This window comes from Mytilus edulis, chromosome 12, assembly GCF_963676685.1.
Source record: "Mytilus edulis chromosome 12, xbMytEdul2.2, whole genome shotgun sequence".
NCBI classification, from domain to species: Eukaryota; Metazoa; Mollusca; class Bivalvia; order Mytilida; family Mytilidae; genus Mytilus; species Mytilus edulis.
The window spans coordinates 55531948-55556162 of NC_092355.1; the positions used below are offsets into that span (position 1 = coordinate 55531948).

At 31.3% G+C, this 24215-nt stretch overlaps 1 protein-coding gene across 1 annotated transcript; it reads left to right on the forward strand.

Moving 5' to 3' along the window:
* Positions 1 to 7740: 7740 nt before the first annotated feature.
* LOC139497297 (MAM domain-containing glycosylphosphatidylinositol anchor protein 2-like) lies at positions 7741 to 23321 on the forward strand. The gene is made up of 8 exons (XM_071285486.1): positions 7741 to 8008; positions 8951 to 9208; positions 14522 to 14803; positions 19075 to 19353; positions 19546 to 19893; positions 21157 to 21267; positions 22311 to 22344; positions 22967 to 23321. The coding sequence occupies exons 1-8, from the start codon at positions 7747 to 7749 to the stop codon at positions 23211 to 23213; spliced, it is 1821 nt and encodes a 606-aa protein (XP_071141587.1). The 5' UTR covers positions 7741 to 7746; the 3' UTR covers positions 23214 to 23321.
* The last annotated feature ends 894 nt before the right edge of the window (positions 23322 to 24215 follow it).

The window sequence follows — 24215 nt, forward strand, 5'->3', positions numbered from 1 at the left end:
TACCAGGATTAAAATTTTATATTACGCCAGACGCGCGTTTCGTCTGCAAAAGACTCATCAGTGACGCTCCAATCAAAAAAGGTTTAAAAGGCCAAATAAAGTACGAAGTTGAAGAGCATTGAGGACCAAAAATTCCTAAAATGTTTTGTCAAATACAGCTAAGGTAATCTATTCCTGAAGTAGAAAAGCCTTAGTTTTTCAAAAATTCAAAGTTTTGTTTACAGTTAATTTATAATTATGAACATATCAATGATAACTCAAGTCAACACAGAAGTGCTGACTACTGGGCTGGTGATACCCTCGGGGAAATAAATCTCCACCAGCAGTGGCAGTTGAAGAGCATTGAGATCCAAAATTTCTCAAAGTGTTGCCAATTACAGCTAAGGTAATCTATGCCTGAGGTAGAAAAAAACCTTAGTATTTCATCAAATTCAAAATTTTGTAAACAGTTAATTTATAAATATAACAATATCAATGATAATTCATGTCACCACAAAAAGTGCTGACTACTGGGCTTGTGATACCCTCGGGGAAATAAATCTCCACCAGCAGTGGCATCGACCCAGTGTGATACACAGTCACTAACCTAATAATGAAGCATATCGATTACTCAATACTGTCTGAAGGTTGAATTTCTGTTAATATTGACAATGCAATTTCCAAACGAACTCCTTTTACGACTAAAACTGTACCACTTTTACTATGAAGTTTTGAAAATATTCATATCCTAGAATGGAAAGTTTATAGGCACTACTATTTTTTTCAAATGTCAAAATATAGGACTGTACGGCATATTTTCAACGTTTTACCCATAACGCAGGATACCACAGATTTCAATATAAACAATGTGCATATGTATATTTACTGGTAACATTCCCAAGTTATGTCTCTATGAGATGAAACATAGAGATTATAACTGGGAATCAGTATGTAAGCAAAATTAATTACCTATGAATATTCTATATCTCCCAAAAAGAGGCGTGGTTTTAGAAATAGCTGTATTTACAAAGTGCAACGTGTAGACCGGATTTAACAGTCATAACTCTGAGGTTTCCATACTATTGTTTCAAGTGCCACATCTGAAGAGTGTTGAAATAGGAAGTTCCCTTCTCGTAATTTCTGGTCTATTAAACCCTTTACTAAAGTATTGTTCTGAAAATGTGACAAACTTATTGTCTTTCTAAGAGGTTAATTCAAATACGTTTGAAACGTAGCAAAACAAAATATGTTAGAACTTTACATAGACATTTTGGCAGACCTGACTTGCCATTATTAATTCCCGATTGACAATAAGGTTACATGTTTATTCACATCAGGTCTACATGAATGGGATAATTTTACTACAAGGTATTATTGAATGTAAAAAAAAGTGTTGACAATGTTTACCTCTCAATCTCAAATTGAGCTGAAGAATAGCTTAAATATTTTACTATTCAACTACAGGTGTTCTAAGCCTTTTACCTTTTCCTTTATTTTATAAAATCAATACACGGTAACTTGTATTGCATGTTAAAATATGTGTATCATAACTTATCACATATTTGATACGAATACGTCTGGTTTTGAATATGTAATAACCTCAAAATTGCCCGGGGCAAAAAAGAGTGTTTATGTTTTTGTACTTTGGTTCCATATGACGTCACGTCATTGCATCATAAACGACACTTTTGTGATAAAATGTTTAAGATTTTACCTTTTATGTTTCATTAAATCGTTATAATTGTTTTTTTTTCTCTTTTCTGAAGAACTTAAATATGTGATAAATAGATTATAACATGTGTTTTCCATATTGGCCCTGGTAAAGCCTCGAGGCCGATACGGGAGTCTCTGGATGATACCAGGGCCAATATGGAAAAGGGCATGTTATAATCTATACGTATTGCATATTGTGTACGGATAAAATACTAGCACTTTGTAGAAAATCAAATGACTTAATAAATACATATGACGTTATATATTCCTATAATATTCATGAAAACAAAACGATCAGTCTATGATGTTTTACCAAACATTCCTTTATGGCAAATGTACCTTTTATAAATGCATGGTAAGCTATTAGAATAGACATGAAATTGTTCATAAAAAATATTTAATTAAAATATGATTTCGAGTGAGTGGTTACCTTTATTTTCTAGAGATAAAAACGATGTTTGTTAAGGAGGGATATACAGTAAATTTGAGCTGTCCATTTAGAGCAGTCACAACACAGATCACATGGCGAGGTCCTCCGAATCTTACTACATACAGCATAAACAACATAGTTAACAGGGCAATCTTTAAAATCCATAAAGTTACAGTAAACAGAAATTCGGCAACGGGACGTTACAACCTCTCTATTTCGAATTTTTCAATGGCTGATGCAGGTTTTTATAGATGTGATACACTGATAAATATAATGTCAATGAAACATGAGATTATAGTCCACATTGCTGGTAAGATACTTATGTCCAACTAAATTCTGTAAACAAGTTATTTCGATTTCGATAACCATAATCGTGCAACTGTATCAATGCTAGTAGTCAATGTAATAAAAATTAAATTTATTTTTATTGAAATAACACATAAAAAGTAATTGCATTTATAGAGAGAGGTTCGTTTTAACGATATTGGTTTTCCATCTTATGTTTCTTGAATGGTTGTTCAAATTCTCGTCATTCTACATTCTGAAAAAGTATTATGATTTTCTTGATGTCCTTTTACCTATGGCTTTTGATTGTTCTTGAGTTTTGTTCGTTAATGTAAATGTAAAACATTTCTTTACATAAATTAAAATGATATTTAATTTTATTGTTAAAAATACTTAATCCGAGATTAGAAAAGAAACAGTAGAAAAAAGTCGATTCAACATTCCGTCATCGGCTTTGACACCATTTAGGTTCATTATGGGGTTTACGTTTTTTTTCATACAACAATGGCCTCTTACAACCATAATGCCATTGTACACTTGGTGCATTCATATCATTACCGATAATGTTATTTGAGAATTTGAGAGAATGTTCCTAATGATGAAATGAGTACCATTAACATACTTTTGTGACAATAAGTATGTCATCTTTCTGTATTCTGCTTACAAATAGACCTGTATTTATAACTGTTAACATTTACCTTAGTTTGTTAAATCATTATTGTGTCAAGTTTTTTTTCCCCAAAAACAGTTTCAACTTTCTTTTTTAATACCAATGTAAGGACAATTACAACAAATTTACTCTTAGTTAATAACTGCTACTTCAAATATAGAGATGGCACTGTAGGCGGTGAAATCGAATAATTAAAACAAACAAACAAGTTTGCAATTTCAGCTGAAATATGTATAAGTCACTTATGTTCTAAAGAAGGGAACACTATAGAATCATTTATTTTCGTGAATTGAGGAAAAAACTTCTTATTGAATATTTAATCGTGTGGTTTTATCAACGGTTCAAGTTTATCCCCTAATCAACATAGATACGTATCCATCGAATAATAATGAATCAACTGTTGACGAATGAATAGTTTGACACAACCTATTGAATCTAATAATATTACCTCTTTTAGAAATCATTTAACTGCAATGTTTTTCAAGAGTTCAAATCACTCAGATGTATTTATATATATATATATATAAACGAGTCTAAATTGAAAACTACGTTCAAACCTATGATTGCGTTGGATAAAAACCGCAATTTTTTTACGTGTGCATGTAAATTCATATATATATAAATGTTACCGAGTAATTACGTAACTGCTTTATATCATAAGATGTATGAATGTTTAAAGTTTTCTTGTTTATCTGGCTATGATATAATTTTCTGACGAGATAAACACAAAGAAAAATATTTCTTGAAAAGTTTCCTATGATATCTAACCAAATTAAAATCGTCAAAGTTGCATTTTTGTTTAACCTATCAGATAATAAAACGAACATCATGAAAATTATAACCAAATAAATAACAAAACTATAGACATTTCTGCAACTAATGGTATCTATTTTATAAAAATCGTTCATAAAGTTAACTGTAATATTTTTTTTGAAATTATCGATTTTAGTTGAAATGAAAGGACATTTTTTGGAGTGGGAACTAACTTTTGACCGTATATTCCTCTGTATTGAACATTTGTGATACAATATAGTTTACTTAACAGGCTTTTCTTTAATTTTTCTTTAAATAAATGATATCTTCAATAAAAAAAATTGAAACACAGACTAAATGAGCAAAATAGAAATTTGTGAATTTCTGTTTTCGTATTTAGTTTATTAGATCAGAATGGACTTTTGAAATGCTAATATGTTTGATTAATATAGTATCAGAATGGAGTTAAGTGGTGTTAACATGGACTTTTTAAGGACTTTTGATGGTGATAAAAGACATCCGACTTTTTTTCTATTTCGTATTGTAATTCAGTGTGTGACAAAAACATATATCCCTTTTAAGACATATACATCACTTTAATATGGGGTTCGTGTTGTTTATTCTTTAGTTTTCTATGTTGTGTCGTGTGTACTATTGTTTTTCTGTTTTTCTTTTTCATTTTTAGCCATGGCGTTGTCAGTTTGTTTTAGATTTATGTTTGACTGTCCCTTTGGTATCTTTCGTCCCTCTTTTAATGCAATGCCATTTTCTGTTGAATCATTTTATCATACCCTTGCAGTTTTATAAAATTATACTGATTAAAAGAACACACGACAGAAGAAAAATACACTTTTTTTTTATTCTTGTAGAATTTTACTCAATATAATGCTTAAGGCTTCTTAAATATCATTTTTCGAATACTTCTAGTCTATTTGCTTTTATTTCATATATAATAATAATAAAAAAAAAAACAGAAAGCAAATAAATTGTGAACTTTACTGAACTTTGGTAGAATATTATTTTTTTTAACGAATAATCATTAAAGAATATAATCCGTGAAAACTGTAAAAAGAAAAGGAGACCACCGAAGGACAAATAAAGCATAAGTCCTAATAAAGCATACAATACGAGAGACAAAACGATTAACGTTAAAAAAACACATTATAACTAAGCAAACAAAAAATTATCAAATATCAATGCTTATTTTATTAGTAATTTATGGGTATATGCTTTTTTGTTTCTGTTTTTATTTTTAAAGTAGTTTAGCTTAATAGTTGCCTTCTTTGTACCAGAAAAACATTACTACATGACATTTAAACCTTAACTTTTTCCGACAAATTGAAAATTCAAAAACAAAATTAATCTAAAACTGACCATTTTCTTTCATATACATATGTTTGTGTAAATTTTCTGTAAATGTACAGATATGTAAGATTCTATGACAGCATTGTCTTTGAATGATTTACTCGTATCTTTATTAAGATGGTTTCATTTTATATTTTGGGATCAAAGCCTTCTATTCATATTTTCAACCGTATTGCTTATAAACAGTTCTTATTATATAAACATTTTTTTGGGGTCTTTACTTTAAGTCGGTTTCATGTATTATCAGAAATTATATCTGTTAGTTTTTATTTTACATTATATTTACAAGAAAGATCAATTCATTGACTCGAAAATATCACGATCCCAACCGAACACTATACCTACTGTGATATATGAATATTCTAGTTTATAAATAAAAACATCTTTTAGTTCGGATGTTATGTAAGCGACACAGGAATAGTCTCTATTACTTTATCGCACCACAGGAAAATTATGAGGTTGTGATTGTTTAGATATCGTCACGTGGTGACAGCCTTTAGATCCGTAGGGGGTATTTCATTCCATAGGGTGTCATTATGTTATATCAGTTGTTAATGGTGACGTCATCTATTGATGTTGTTGCATTTCATTGTTTATTTTTCTACAAAACGCAGCAGGAAAAGTCATGTGTACAATAAATTGGTTAAACACTTCACGACTGACCCCCTACGGACCATAGAGAGTGAGTAAAATCCAAAAGAGTTCCGGCATTCGATCTCACCCCTTTGGATTTTACGAACCCTGGTTGGTTTCGTAGAGGTCATCAGCGAATCATATTACTTATATTGGCATCCTGAATTGTGCTTTTTGGAAATGCATCTTAGGCCACACCAATGTAATACCTTGTTCGACGGACTCGCCCGCACCTATTTTTTTCAAAACAGACTTTTTTTTATTTCTTTTATATTCCCGCTTCCCGCATCCGTAAATGTAATCATGTCCATTTCCCGCACCGTTTTGTTTGTGTAAATATTATAAAAAGATATGAACATTTGTCTTAATAGATCAAATTCTTTTAAACCTGTATATAACGATTTTAAACCTATTAGCACCCCACCACACTGTACATATCTGTGAAACCAATTAATCCCAAGTTAGAGTGCTCCAAAATATAACAGCGGAAATACCTATACAGAACAAAACATAGGTTTCTCTCCCCCTTACTTATATTCCCTATCACAAAATGTTCGTTGTTAGAATAAAATACAAGGAACTTCTTAAAGAGTTGCCTTCAACTGGAAAATTGTATGCTGGCGAAACAAAACTATCCATAGCCGCTGTATGTTAATGCACCTGTCCTGATTGATTCAGGGACCTGTCGTTCAGCAGTTGTCGTTTGTTGATGTGGTGCATTGGTATTGTCCCGTTTGTTCTTTGGATATATAAATTTCCTGTTCGAATTGTGTACACTAATGCTTTTGGGGTCCCTTATAGCTTGCTGTTTGGTTCTGATTAAAGTCCTGTGTAAAAGGCCGTATTTTGACCTGTGTTTGTTATAATCAGGTTGGGAGCATTACCCCCCCCCCCCCCCCCTTCAGACAAGGGGTCATTTTACTGTTGTAGAAAAGAAAATAGAAATACCAAGGATTTGTAAAGTGCTACTATACAAAACCTTTGATAACTTAGAATTTTTTACTCAAAAAGAGGTTAAATACAACATATTTTCAACAAACTTTTCTAAAAGAGGGGTCCACTTATTTTGAATAATATTAAACTGTTAAAGTAAATGTGTAAACATGGTTAAAGTCCAGAAATATTACAAAATTCTTGGACCATTTGATACCAGATAGATATATAGTTCTTTGGGAAGATATGAGCCCTTTTGTACTAAGAAGTGTTTACAAAAAAATATATTATAAAGTTATATTGACCCCTCATTAAAAGGGATATTTATATCATTAAGGGGTTGTTCCCAACCTGATTATGACTTGGATGGAGAATTGTCTCTTGTCATTCACACATACAAAGACCAGATTTAATTATTCAATTATTTCTTGGTAAACAGGGAAAAAAACACTTCATAAATTAAAAAAATGTCAAAGTACAAGTGATAAATCAAGTTTTAATATTGTCAGATCCTACTATTTTATGTTTACAAAAAAAAAAATAAAACCGCTCGCCTTTACTTTTCAAGCTTCGCCTCAAAAATTTGCAAATTAAATATTTTTTTATTAAAATTTTCAAATCGCTCGCTCGCCCGAATTTTTGGAGTCCAAAAATCCGTAGAACAAGAAATTTAACTGGTGTGGCTTTATGAACAAATTTAGCAGAATTTTCAATATTCGTTTTTATTACCTTCAATAAAATTGTACCCTTTATGGCTAACTATACGGTAGTGAGCATGATCATGATGGAGACAACCTCTATTTGCATGTATGTTAGTCATTTGATCATACTTGGATTATTATCTCATTTGCAATCAAATCCAATTTTGATGTTATATTTTATATCAAGTTTTTTTTCAAATGACTCATACTGTTGCTTTGCTCAAACATGTTTAACCCCAGAATAATACGTTACTTTTCATGCTTTTATAGAACCTCCAACAAATATGAAATTTGTCAACGGAACTAAGGAAGGACAACTATTTGGACAACAAAACTCCGTACTAAATATAATATGTACAGTTAACAGTGGACAACCCCAGAGCACCTTAGAGTTAAAATTAAGAAATATCAGTATAATGTCTAATTATTCAGACTCAATTAAACATTCGTTTATTCCAAGACGACATGATCATCTAAAACGCGTCATGTGCATAGCTGACAATTCATTTCACAGATTAGCGATGAACATTCAGTTACACATATACTGTAAGTAAATGAAAATCAATATCAATAACTTCAAATGAGATTTTTATCATATGATCTTTTTGCAAGATAGTATCCACAGCTTTTACTACTAAGTGCATACTGATGTACCATCAAGATAACGAATACTGGTAAATGTTAAAAACTGATAGCCAAATTGTCTTTTACTACTTCTTAGTCGGTAAAGATGCTATACGATTGATAAACACCAGTGTTACCTTTATCGGACTGGCGTAACTTGACTATGATAGTTTGATATATGTAGTTTGTTTTTCAATATTTTATTTCATTCAAGAACGGGTTCACACCCTATCCAGGTAAGGTCAATTTTAAGAGTTAAAACAAACTGTACAAAAACATAAGGCAAAAGATGGTCAATATTTTCAAAGTTCACAATTTTGCAAATGTTAATGCTATAGTATAAGCTCTATTTAATCCAAGGGCACTGACAAATGATTTTAGTTGCAATAGAGATAAGCAAAGACCTGCCGAAAATGGTTTATTCTTTAACGAACGGTATTCTTATCCACAAACTGGAATAGGTATAAACATATGTTTTATCGATAACAAAAAACACAATTTCTTGTGAGGTCCATGAAAGTTTTGTCTATATTACAGCGTTTTTTTGTGTTGGAACGCCTTATTGCAACTAGAAAACTATACCAAATTTATCCTCAAAGTCCAAATATAATCTGTTTCCAGTTTGAAGCTAATTCATGGTAGCTGGCGTAGAGTAAAATCCCGAGTTCAGAGTAAACGTGTAAGTTTATCAACTTTGTACCAATTTGGCTTTATAACTTTTTTTTTATCTGAGCGTAAGTGATGAGTCTTATGTAGACGAAACGCGCGTCTGGCGTATTAAATTATAACCTTTGATAACTTCTTTTTTTATCTGCCCGATAATAAGCCAAGAAAGATACATGTTTTTCACATATTATTTTGCAGTGTCGCCTTTAGTACATGTCTATGCTGAACCATCAGCAGAAGCAGATGAAGGAACAAATATTACACTTGTCTGCAGGTATGAATCTAACGTTAACGAGAATGTGCTACGCTGGAAAAGAAATAATAGCATATTTCTTAATGCGCAGAACAGAAACCTGACACTTACAAACGTTTCAAAGGACGACACAGGAAATTACTACTGTGTAGTGGAAAACAAAATTGGAATTGGTACTGATATGATAAAAGTTACAGTTTTCTGTAAGTAGCTATCATACGTTATATGATTGAAATGACTCAATATAAGATGTCTTTAGTGATCTAATGATCAACAAAAAATTAAAATAAAAACGAGTTCATTGTTTGCAAATAAGGCTAGTTCAAAAAGCCGATCAACTTGTATTAAAGTCATATGAAAATTCAAATTAAAACAATTATACATATGTTGGTTCTTTTTTAATATGAGGAAGGCACTACCTTAAATGCCAGCTTTATACATGTACATATTTATGATATACCTATAAGCTGTATTCATGTATTGCTAACTATTAAATAAATACTAAGACAATGTCCTATCTATATTGATTGGTTGTTGGTTGTTTAACGTCCAGTGGCAAATATTTCATGCATGTTCAGAACGAATGTCCAAGGCTACATTAACATATTGTTTATGTCTAAAATAAAATTATATTTTCATATGGAAATTGTTTAGGAAACAATCATTGAACTTGAAAAGGCAGGAGGGGTTATTGTAATCTTCCTAAAAACATATCCTGATTCCCAAATTGATGAATAAAAAATCTGTTCAAGCAGAGGACAAAAAAAATATTTTGAATCCAGACCTTCACCAAAAATGATTTTATCTTTCAGATATGCAAAATAAATTTAACTTTTATATATCTAAAAACATTTGAAACTTCCCAAACCGCACAGATAAGTCTGTACACAGTAGTTTTTTAGGTGATAATGGCCATATTTGCCAATTTGTTATGATAAACCTTAATACTAGTGTTAAATTTTGACTAAATAATTTTAATTGATAGCGCTTAAAGGCTTCGGTGAAAAAAATCTGACTCGAATAAAAAAAATTTGTATTCCTGATCATCTTCAGTTTGTGAGTCTCATGTATTCAGAGTCAGTTTTTTGTCATTTCTTGCATATATTTTTTTGTTGTTGCATGTACATGATGTAGCTTACTTTTCAAGTTTTTATATGACAGCAGAATAAAATTGAGAATGGAAATGGGAAATACAAGCATGTCAAAAATTTGCTTTCCAGTAATGCTTAATCATGTCAAAGTTGTTTTCGAGAAGACAGTGACACATTTGGTTTCCACACAATAACTTTCAAGTATAAGTGAATGGATCTCTATGAAATTTTACTAGAAGGATCAATACACAAAAGGAAGATTAGAATTGATTTTTTGGTTATGGTACAACATTTTTGGGTTGTTTTTTTTTCTCAAAATTTTGGGTTTTTCTTCCAAAATTTAACTTAATTACATTGATTTTACTGGTCTAGTATATATAGATGCAACAAATACTGATTTGGCAGGAGATGCACACAAAATAGGGTGTTTTAAATATTTTATCTGTAATTGGTGCATTTTTCCTATGATGTGTACTTCTTGATAATGTCGACGTGAGTATCATGATAAAGAAAATATATTTGGTAAGTATATATATATATATATATATATATATATATATATATATATATATATATATATATATATATATATATATATATATATATATATATATATTCACAATTGATATGCGCCAGAGCGCTTTAAAAGGATCTTCTTTCCCTTTAATTACCAAAATTGCACATGTTTTTTTTCTCTCACAGAAACATATGAGTTATTTGGGAAATAAAACACTTGTCATTGTTTGAATCTTTCAGTAATAAAAATTTAGTTTAGCCTGTTTGAATGTTTCACTGATTGTTTGAAAATTTTTACAATAAATGTATAAAACACTTGACAAAATTGCATTATCTGCAGAATTATTGATAACTTTCCTCACTATATATTCACAAGGACATATAACTAACATATTGTCCACATGCTATTCTGATCTGAGTTTTTATTCATACATACATATATACTGGCATGACTGGTGCTGTTCCAAGTTGTCTTCTTTTTCTGTTTCTTCAGAAGTATTTGTATAACCTGTTCAGTCACTATAAAGTGTTACAATTCTTATTTAGACGCAACACATAAATAGTGACCAAAACGGTACCGCTTTCACATGAGAGAAGCAAGAAAAAAATTAAATGTACACATTTTCAATATTTTTGTGGAACTTACTATCATATGAAATTAAGGGGTTAAAGACTTCTGCTGAATAGAAATGTTTGAGTTCACCTGAAACCTGTTTTCAAATTAGTCCATATTGAAGTTTGAAGGGTCCAAAATTAAAATATGTTTGATTTCAACTGACCTAAACAAATTTGGTGTTTTTTATATGCTAAATATACATCTGTGGTCGTATCAGGCTGTACATGGCGAAGCATTTTATTGCCTTTAGGTTTGTACTTTTTTTTTTTTGGTCATGAAAATAAATTTGTAGTTCTGTTGTGAAGTTGCTAACATGAGAATACCCAATTTGCACCTATATATTGTCAGTTTTTTTTATACCAACTTTTTTTTTGTACCAGGTAAAAGTGTATTCTGTGCTTATTTTGTAAACTATCCTTGTTTACAATATAGTTAAACCAATTTAATTTTGAGTCCATGTAGAGTCATAGAAAAATGGGTTTGAAATGACCTCCAAACAATCCATGGTACTGTAAGGGAGCTACCATTTGATTTTTATGGGGGGGGGGGGGGGGGGGGGGGGGGCTAGGATGAAAAATTTTGTCCTGCATTTTTTTTTTAGCTGTAATCTCTGTCCTGCCTTTTTATTTTTCACTCTGTTTGGTCCTGCTTTTTTTTAACTAAATTGTCGTTCTGACATTTTTTTTTGGCAATTGTCTCATCCTGCCTTTTTTTTATTTTTTAACTCAAAACTCCTGTCCTGCCTATTTTTTTCAAATTTCATCCTAGCCCCCCCCCCCCCCCCCCCCCCCCGCCCCCCCCTCCCTTCTCCATAAAAATCAAATGGTAGCTCCCTAATGAGGTCAGTACCCAAATTCAATACATCATTACATGTATGGTTAATTTCAGATCCTTAAAACTGGAATATAAACAGATGTTTTGTTTTATTTCTTCAAATATTTTAAACAATTTGACATTATTCCATGCTTCAACTATTATTTTTTGAAGAAAAGGATGCTGGTAACAAATTTAATTTGCTCATTTTAAAAATATGATAATTACATAAGTTTACATGGTGAAAGAAAACATGTAAGATTTCTGCAGGTTTTTTTGCTGAATAGGTGCAATTTGGTAACTGAGTACAATTTTGGTGCTGTGATGTTATATACATGTAACCATAAGTGTGTATTGCTAAATATAGGTTGAAATGTGAACCTGATAGTAATATAGTGATAAAGTACTTGGCAGAGTGAAAATGTTTTGATCAGGTTTAAACTGACACATAAAATATATACAGGGGACTGCTGCAGCTTGAATTTTAAAGGACGTAGCCCACATACTTCTAAGTAACATGCCCTGTATATACCTTATCAAAGTCATGGTATTCTCATGGGTTATCATAACCTAGCTTCCAATAAAATCCAATTTTGGACAACATGGGAGCATACAATATATACAGTACTAAATGTACTACTCAGACTCAAGTCTCCTTTTATGATCAAACTTAGAGAGAGAGAAAACTAAACAGTTTCCTTCTCCTGGGACTTATAAGGTAGATATCTGATATGTGACATAATCAATAAAAAGATTTGTTGAGTTTGCCAAAGGAAGTACAGAATTAAAAGATTGTGAATTATTTGAATTATCATTATTGTTTTAAACTTTTGATATTAAAGTTGTGATTTAGTCTATGGTGTTTTTCGTGGGGAATCACTAAAGCATGACTGGAGCGCCCCGTCAGCGTGCCCCCCTGAAAAGTTCTGGATTCGTCATTGGCTACATGAATAACCGTGATCACATTCAACAGTATAACCAACGTCATTATCACTGTTCCTTGATGTGTGGAATTATGTGGCAGATGAACATAACTTAAGTAGTCCTGGTCAATCAGTGCACTGGAGTTTACCCCGCATGCCGCATGGTCATTATAAAAAGAAATCCGAAATGTATTGCTTGCAGAGGTTTTTTTCTGTGTTCCCATGGCTGGACGGAATTTTTACGCTAAATATGTTATCGTTAATTATGATTTTGTGACTTTTAAATGAATTTTTTAAGTACCTGTGATAATTCAAGTAATTTGATTTGACCTCACTGATAATGGAAAGTTGAAGCAGACGAAACATGGCGTCAGATGTTGTTGTCCTAACTTCGGTTATTTCCGTGGTACAATAAAATTTAAATAAGCTACACAAGTTAGCAAAATTTGAGAATTCTTGTTTTTGGAAACAAACAAAAATTCATGTCGTATTTAACATTGAAATTATTCCGATCTGTCCCGTTTTTTCACGCTCGCGTTGAAACGTTATTTCGGCCGCCATTAAAAAAAAATAATCGTACGAGATTTAACGAGAGTGACGAAACTTTTCAGATGGGTCGTGTAGAAAGAGTTATCGTTCTTTATTCCAAAACGATGCTTCTACCATAAGTGCCAGCTAAAGCTGGCATATAATAAAATGGATAGTCTATAATATAAAACTTATTTACATATACTTTTTTCCTTAAGAAAATTCTATAATTTGTCCAAATTGAGAAGAAATTTACTATTTTAAATGCTTCCAGTAAACAATTCTCTCACTGTAAGATTTGATACGCATCGATCTGTCATTATACTAAATTATTATCCTATTGTACATGTTATACACGTACTCAATATTCATGCTTCTTTGTCGATTATTTACTATAAAGGTGACAATCGGTTAACTACGACTTCAAAAAACCACAATTAAGATGTTGCCATATGTTCACATCATAAAGGACCGAGAGAATTTGTTTTACGGTTATATGATATGGATAGCTGAAAAATGATACAATCTGCTCAGAAGACGACGATTATGATATAAACAAACGCTAATTCTTAATCTTTAATTATCTGTATCTAAATTTAAATTGACGATTAACACGTGATATTAGAAAATTTATATTGATTTGAAAGTAAAAGAAGACTTATTGGTCCATTGTGCCGGGTGCATTATATATGGGATTATATTCGAAACAAATTTATATATGTATGCTGATTTACATATGTCACTTTTAAGGAACAATATAATACTTACTTATACATGCATTGGTTCAAGAATTGGATAAACATTATTGATCAACAGTCACTCGTATCATATTACTTTAAGGAGGTCAATAGAAGAAAGTAAAAATATTAACCAAAGCAAAAACGATGACAATTATAATTCTTCTCTACATATTGTATCTAAATAATAGACATATCTTTTGCAACATTTAAAAAATCCAACACTTAGTTTTAATGTTTTCAGTATTTTCTAAACATATACCCTTTACTGTCTAAATATGGAATATTGCAGACAAACCCCGAGTGATAGAGGATTCCAGTACATTAGAAGTAGAATCGAAAATTGGGAAGCCTTCGTTTATATTCCTTGCCATAGTCAGTAAAACAAAACCTTTTATTTCATGGACGTTTTATCCTGGTGGTAAAAAAGGAAATTGGAATGTACAGGATCTTGAGGAGGAAATTTATAATGTGTCTTCAACAATAGTGCCGTATGATACGTCTCATTTAGGATGGTATGGTGCACGTGTTCGAAATGATATCGGAAGTCTCGACCTGAATATTGAACTCATTGGTAAGTTGTCAATACGAAGATATATTTAATGTGTCTTAAACGTTTTCTTGCATGATTTACACTTTTTCTGAAATTATTGTTAGTGAATAGAAGAAGTACCAAAAAAACAAAGATTCCAGCTATCTCAGGTAAAGGTGACCATACATCTAATAGATCTATCCCGATTCAAATTGTCCCGTTTGTTTGTTAGGCCTCTTCCGTATTCAGGAATAAATAATCCTTTGTTAAGATTTTGGCTGTAAAAGTTCTGAATAAACGTTTATTCGGAAAACACTATTTGGATGCACACAATTTGCTATTTTTCATTAACAGGTCGAGAACTCTAGATTTCTTTACGTCAGAACATATTTGCATAGTAATTTCCCAAACACAAGGCCAATACGGCCTTGAAAAACTGACCAATCGACTCAATGAGCTACAATGCATTGTGGGCTACTACGAGTTTACTACAACCGGAAAACACGTGGAATTAGTGGAAGAACTGTCAACTAATATATTGTCTGGGATTCTCAAAATATATGTTTTTGTTCTGCGAATGTGATTATTGTAAAATATATAACATAATCTTCAATTTGCATGCTCAGAATAAAAAAGTATTGTTTACGGGCTTCACTATTTGACTTCCTTTTTCGCCTTGTTACTTTAAAGTTGTTGAACAGGTTTTTTTTCCATTGTTATGCATTGTACCAAGATTTCAAGATTTTATTGTACACTCTGACAGTTTACACTGTTACAAGAGGCAGATATACATAATATACAGCTTGACAGAAGTGGTATAATAACAGAACAAAATTGAAATAAACATATATATACAGGTCAATTTAATATAAGTTATCAAACACACCGTACCTGTGCAATAATTTTACAACCTGAAACAGTGAAATTTTAGAAGAAATGACCACTGTCCTCTATGAATTTTTTTGAGCTCTTTTAAACCTGTATAATGTCATTCCAAAATCATTTCTGCCTAGAAAAACACGAAAACTTTCATTGAAACACTTCTTTTTGTACTGGATGTGTACATTTTTTATCAGGACCTGAACTGAAAGTAAGAACATCGTAATATTCAGTATGCTAAAAATAATTGTTATGAAAGCGGCGGGGTGAATCCAGCCATTTTAAAAAAGGGGGGCCCTAACCCAGGACAAAAAAGGGGGGATTCAACTACATGTTCCCATTCAAATGCATTGATCGTTAAAAAAGGGGGAAAACCACCGGACCGCCACTGAGCGGGTATGGTATATAGCTTAATACATTTTGTATAGCTTCGTCCATCGTTAAAGTCCGTTTGTTGCTTATTTCATCACAAAATATACCTCAGAGGTTTTTTATCGTTCGGCTGCTGTCATGTTGACGTATATGAAATATCTCCAATATTTTAAGCCTCTGGATCACAGTGGGTGCCATATTACCTTTTATTTTTATTCTAAAACGTGCTTTGTATATAGAAATAAGAAAATGAGGTATGAGTGCCAAATGAGACATCTTTCCAAAAAAGACATAATCTAGTATAGTAAGCAGTCATAGGTTCAATGCCGAAAAGTACGCTATAAATGACCCTAAAAATACTTGTGTAAAACAATCCAAACAAACAAAACAAAACAAAAAAAAAACCGGCCCAATATAATATATAAAAGGAGAAGAAATCGATCTAATAAATAAAAACGAATATAGGTTTGTATATATAGGAGCCTGTATTTCCGTGGTTGTCGTTTGTTTAGGTGTTACATATTTGTTTTTCATTTATTTTTTTATATAATTAAGGCCGTTAGTTTTCTCGTTTGAATTGTTTTACATTGTTATATCGGGGTCTTTTATAGCTGACTATGCGGTATGGGCTTTGTTCATTGTTGAAGGCCGTACGGTGACCTATAAATGTTAATTTCTGTGTCATTTTGGTCTCTTGTGGACAGTTGTCCGATTGGCAATCATACCACATCTTCTTTTTTATATTAGATCCAAGGCTGCAATTTTCACTAAACATTTCAAATTTTCCACCTCGTCGCACATACATATAGATAACATCATGACAGCTTATTTCCTAATGCATGTAGAGCAACGCTTCGGTTAGCTTGCTTGCTTTGTTTGTTTATTGTACAATCATATTAGGATAACAACCAAATAAATTCAAATATAAGATATACAAGTTGAGCTATGCCTATATATATTGTTAAACTGAGATGCCAATGTTATTTTCAAAGCTTGTATAAACAACTATACACACAAAGCATGCAAGCCAACCAAAGTTTTACTTTGCAAGCATTAGGAAATCAGCTGTAATGATTTTATTCAGTTTGGCAAATGTCCGAGCCCGTTAAAAAACGAAAACAAAATGAAACTACAGTTGCTGACTTCTCTACCTTCCAAACAAAGGGAACAGTTTGGAAGTCTCATATACTGAAATGTGACAAAAATAGATAGTTATAGATTTTGTTAACACTGCCATGTATGTAAATTTTTCTTCGCCTTTTTTACGAACACAAAGTTCAAGGATCACACATTTGCCTTTAATTATCTATACGGAAATTGCTGTACTCGTGAATATTAGCACCGGCTGTTATCGACGTCTTACTTTAACCTAGTAAGTTTGTCTCATGGGTAATTGTGTTTTTCGCTGTTGTTTCGTTACTGTCTGGTAGACGAATACATGAAATCTCCGTGCCATCATCAAACATATTAATGGCTATATATCGGGTATTTCAAACCCTTTTTTCTTTCCATAGAAACAACTCTTCGTTAATCTGAGCATGGAAGGAATACTTTGTATCACGAACTATAAATGAGGACACACAAAATGAAAAACTAAGCGAAATTGTGATCCCGCATTGCACGAGAAAATGTGTTGTATTTCAGTAAAAAACACGTGTTCTCGGTTGATTGTAAACACATAGTAGTTCATCATGCACTGTTACTTATTTAGTGGGTTGGTCAAAAAACCTAGGTAAAAATAAATTGCGTCACATGTAAATAAACAATTACATGTGCGAGAACATAATTATTCTAATTTATACATTTCCATATAAGGTAGTGGTCCCGACCTGATTAAGTTGCAGGGATAAGTGCTTTATGTTGGTTTGCTATTCCTAGAAATGTTAGCTCACTAGTTGGAACTGACATTGATAAGGGCACAATTTCGTAAATTCTCTATTACGCATCTTTTCAAATGACACAAATGTTAATGTGTTCCAATGATTTAACAAAAATATAAAATATGTATTAGAGGGGTTTGTCATGTAGAATAAACGTTAAAAAAAAAAATACAATGTTTATACATGTGTTTCTATCATGGCTATTTAGAAAAGAAATCTAATAGTTTGTATAGTATGCAAATAGCAATTTTACCGTAAAGCAAACGCACCTTTGTTTGAAATTATTTCAATAAAAAACAGGTCTGTAAGAATCGAAAGTAAACGTCCTTTTGATTGGGAGGAAGGAATGTTTATTAAACCAGGAATAATTTATTGTGTTATATTTATGAGTTTGAATGTCATTACGGTATTTTTCGGTCCTCTTTTGTGCCATTTTTGTTTAATTTTAAATTAAATATAATGTTAGTGTTTGAATGAAAGTATAAATCGGAATAAAGACATGGATCAAGGTATGATTGACTGTCGAAAATCTAACCGACAGAAACTTGGGAAAGTCGATATAAGCATTTACAGTTCATACTACAGCAATAACAATTGAGCAAATCTAAACTGTGGATTTTGACAGGCTTATACAGAAGTTTATGCCGTTGTAATTTGTTTTTGAGCGCTGATTCCTAGAACTTGTGACAGTGACGAAAAAAGCACGGTTAAATTATCTTACATGAAATATGCCATAAAAAAATTTATTCATCAGATTGACATGATTGATACAAAAACATTAAGAAAACTAACTAAGATAAAAATACAAAAAGTACCAATCTTATTTAATGAAAACGAGCTCAAATAAAACTAAGTATATGTGTTTTTATTTCTAAGAGGCGAGCTATACACCAGAATACTAATAAAATTGAGTATGGAAATGCGAAAATATAAGAACGTGAATGAAAATTTGTTCAGATTATGTATTGAATTCTTGTTTCTGCACCATCAAGGCTGAGATGATTTAATTTGGACAGACAAAGGATGAAAAATACAAAAACAGCAATAATGCTCGAAAACCCATTTCGACAAATGAAAATGAAAAAAAAACAATTTTCGAAATGAGAAAAAAAGTTCAGTTTAAGATTTAATCATCTGTTATTTTAGTTGTAAAATATAATCGGAACATTCATTTTCTTTTAGGTTTTAAAGTATACGTATTTCCTTCAAAAATGGTTTACAATACGTCAAATGTTATAGAACTTACTTGCCACGTATCCCATCAAAATGTATCAAATTTTTCTAACACATGGGTACATTTCTATGGAGGAATTGAAATCCGAACATTACAAGGAAAAGTCGAGAACTCATTATCAAAATTACAAATACCTTTTTGTGACTACAGAGATACGGGAACTTACACATGCAGATGGTCATCTTCATCAGAAACACACTCTTCTTCATCGGAAATATATGTTCGAAGTATGTATAAATCTACCATATGCTTAAATTATAGAATTATGTTTAACTTTGTAAGAAATTTTCTAAAGTTCAGAAAGTTTCATTGTCTCTTAACAAATACTCAGGCATATACTTTTTGTTGTTGTTGTTGCTTTTTTAATATTTCAATATAATCAGACCTTATAATATGATTATAGTAAATTATACTTACAGGTCATCCCGTGTTAACAGCGCTCCGTACATCTCAGAGGTTTGGAAAAACTGAACTGGAGGTTTGTTTTTATTCCTTTCCGATACCAATCGAAGCATTATGGTTTTATAAAGATAAAACTATTTCACAAACACGATTGATTGTTGGAATCAACGTACAGGAAACAGAAGTAATGCTACTTGTTAATAAGAAAAGGGTTATGGTCAATGGCTTCATTACGTCACATCTTATAGATGGGTTGATGAGTACAGATATTGAACTATACAGCTGCCAAGTACGGAATATCATGGGTAATCTTGACGTTTCATTTTTGAATATCAACAATAGTAGAAACCTGACGAGAAGCAATGGTAACTTTTTTTGTTTTAACATCTTATCAGTATCATGTTTATACGTATTTATTACTAGTAATTGAAATCCTAAAGTAATATAAAATGATTGTTTGCCTGGTTTTTATTTTTAACTTTGTATGCAATGTAAACAATGCTTCACATTTACACAAAACAGATGACTTAAAAGTTTTAGCATGGACAGCGACATAGAACTTTATTGAACTACTCGTTATATCAACGGAAAGATAGTTGACATGCGAAATGTTTGACCGATAAACAGGTGTGATAGATGTATTTACACATGTGAGCAAATTTGTCCGCAATTACATAAAATCACACACGTTCCCGTAAACCTTGACATCACAATTCAAAACATTGGACGTCACTATTTAAACGTGAGTGCTGCTTAACGTCATAAGGTTATTCGGAGGATATCTAAGGTTATTCAGAGGCAAAATTCAGCTAAATACCGAAAGTGTAAATAAACGTTTATTTCTACATAATAAAACACAAATTAAGTTGGATGCCTGAAAAAGACAAACATGAGCTTCCATTCATGTTAGAAAGGTTCTGGAATTATTTTCTTTATATGAATAATTGAAATGTGCCCTTTTGAAAACAAAAAATTGTAATATTATCCATAAATCATAGTGTTGGATTTTGCTGTATGCTTTTGATTTCATTTTTGTCAAATAGCTCATGAAGTAATTCAATATCCTTGGTTTTCTACCTGTTTGAGTTTTAAGCACTCCTGGTAAAGCTAAATTCAGAAAAGCGCCTCGATTGCGTCAAATTTATTTCTAATGTTTCATCGCATTCTGTTTAAAGAAAAAAACATATGGTCGCATAGACCTACTTATGTCTACAGTTGAACATAGTAAAAAGTAAATGTTTAGAAGTTATTCATCTGATAACAAAATGCGATATTTTTCTTCGTGTGATTGTCAAAGCTTTTCATAGTATGTAGTTCCTCATAATATGTTACTCCGACCATCCAACTCCTTGCCTAAAAACGTCACAACTTTACATGGCCCTACGCTATGACTCACTTACTCAAATCTTACTATGCGGGATACGTGTATTTCCTTATCCGAAAATGATGGTTAACTTAAAAAAAAATTTGAACTTTATGTATCTCAATTACGAAATAAAAGAACAGGGATAATCAAAAACTACAACAATTACTTCTAGAAAGTTTTCATCAAAATGACTGAGAAGACTTGTTTTTCAAGAGATCACTATTCTTAACTAGTGTTATTTTTGCGCATTATGTCATTTTAGAAAAAGACGATAGAAACAACAATTGGTTGATTTTTTGTTTAATAGGAAGCTTTTCCACAATACTGATTGTGACGCTGTCATTTTTATATTTTCGATATTCTAAAAGAAACTGTAAGTTTTATTAACATCACCTTAAAACTGTTTCTACTACATGTATTTAACTATTATAAAATGTTTAATGTATATGTATGACCACAAAAGCTGACATCTAACGTGTATTGTTTTTTTTGTAATTCAAATTTCGAGTTGATTGTAAATTGTTGTTGTTTTAATGCCACTCTTAAGCGCCACTTTTAGGTTATTTCGTGACGGTCATATTTCATAGTTCGTTTCTGTGTGTGTTACATTAATGTCGTCTTGTTTTTGTTGCACTTTAGTATTTCTGTTGTTTCGTTGATTTCGTCTTGCAGGTTATATGTTTCCCTCGGTTTTAGATTCTAACCCGGATTTGTTCATTCAATTGATTTATGACTTTCGAACATGGGTATTCAATTGTCTTTATTTATGAGGGGAGGATGCTAGAGTTCCGACCTTTGATGGGAAAACTTACAATCCTTGTCAATTAAGATTGGAGTCGAGTGCACCGGCACGAACAAAGTTGGAACTCACCACTTCAGTTTTTTACTGGCTAATTATTAAAGTAAAAATACTTCGACCACTTGGCTAACGAGATCAGACAATTCAAAACAGGGCAAATCAATGAACGTAATAATTTCAGATGACCACTAAATGTAAAAAATCTGATATAATTAGAATTAAGAAAATCTATATAAAAGGTACTCAAAAAGCCCGTTTTTTTTATCGGAAAGAGGTCATCTTTGTCCAAAAACATTACAAATTTTAATGACGTATGATGCTAATAGCATATGTTTGGAAAATATCTTTAAGACAGTTACCAACAGAGACCAATAAGTCACAGAGGTCAGATTTCTAAATATAGTCTCTAAGTGATCAATTTAGAAATGATGTTGCAAAATGTGAATCCATTAATAAGAATACCGTTATAAATTTCATAATGAATTAAAGGAGATTCCTCGTTCGCGTCAGTTGTTTGAAAAAAAAACCATGTCAGATGTATTATGTATATACATTAGTATCCAATTATATCGATTGCATACATGTATTAAAAATGTTTTCTTTCAATTTGCGGACAGGTAGGGGATCAAGTGGACGAATTGATATCCGAAGGTACCATTCGTATACTATATATCTTTTCTGTCAATATTGTTAATAGAATCAACAATAATTTATCACAAAATGTAATAATATTTGAGTTGATTCTTATACTTATGTTTTTCTTTTCTTTTTTGTTATGGTTTGTTATCTTTTCCCTGCATGAAAAGATATTTCTCGTACCATACTAAACAAATTGTCCTTAGAATAAAGATACGTGAATTTGTTTAAAACTTTTGACACTTAATTCGATGTGTTTTGCAATTATAACATTTCCTATGGTTAAATGTTCTGTTCATGCTGTCCTAAACGTCAATGCAAAGTCCAACTCTTAACCGAGTATGCACAGGAACACAGTACAAAGATTAACGACAAATCTGATCTGACATAGCACAAAAAACTTTAACAAATGATAAACAATGTAATTAATCTAAAAACGAATATGTTATATATAAAACCCAAAATATGTATCAAAGGTATACAAACAAAGTACAGTAAATGAACTTCTATTTTCGAACTATTAACGATTTATGGTGTGGTTATAAAAGGTAGAAACCAGTTAGTGTACATGATATCGCTTTTGTTTTTTCCTTTAAGAATGTCAATATTTATAGTTCCAACTGTTCCTTATCCACAGGGAACAAGAGGTAGGTTCCAGAAACAGTAGTCGGTCATCAAGTCATTCCTATGCGGAAGTTGACAGTGTTTACTATCACACCGTGGAATGGAGAAATTACACTACCGAAGCACCAATAACGGCCAATATTGACGCATCTGGGAATGCAGATGTATCTATTGGAAGCAGAGAATCAGACAAAACAGGAGATGGTACAGACCAAACACAGAATGAAGAGGCAACACAGTCTTACATGGAGCTAGTTTGAGCTCATATCGAACTTTGGCAGACAATGTTTCAGTTTTTCATGTGTGTTTAGTTATGCAAATAGTTAAAAACGTTCATATCTTCATATTGATTTGTATCCTAAAGTTTCATAATGTCAGGTCTTATTGAAATATAAATGTCATTTTATTTTGTGAAATTAGTAATAATAATAATACTTTATTCCAAAAGCAAGTACAGCTTATAGGATATACATTCATTTTTTGACAAATTAATTATACATGCACCATATTAAATAAACAGACATATAATAATAAAATGTTAACTACATTGAGATACATTAAATAACTTGTATACAATACAATTTCAAGTATAACGCAGAGTATGAAATTCATAAAATCAATCAAAAGTTAGCAGCGTAGTTTCTCCGCTAATTTTAAGTATTTACCAAGATTGTTCAGTTCTTTAATATTCTGTACAGATAACAATTGTATCAATTTATAAGTAGAGGGGTGTCTCCAATAATATTGTTTGATATATTTTTCTCTAATGTCAGCATATTTATTACATTCCAATAAAAAATGAAATTCGTCTTCAATGGAACTTGTATTACAATAAATACATAATCTATCTTTCCTATCAATATTATAATATCTTCCTGTCTCTATATTCAAATTATGTGCACAAATACGGTACTTACAAATATAAGGTTTATATATGTAATTGACTTGTTTGTCTAAGTAAAATTGTAAATTATGTGTACAAAAAATATATTTATATAATTGACATTTGTTTGAGACTTCAAAGAAAGCATTTGCTTCGCATATAAATGTATCAACCATTCTCTCTTTTAATTGTCTAAGAAAAAAATCTACATTATCTACCTTTTGACTTAACCAAATAAAGTTAAAGCCATATTTACCTAAAATATCTTTAATTTTACAGCACCAGTTCTGTTTATCATTTGGTTTTGTATTACAGCTACTAAACATTTCATCATTATGCAATTATCAGTACGTAATAATTTTATCCAATATTTTACCAT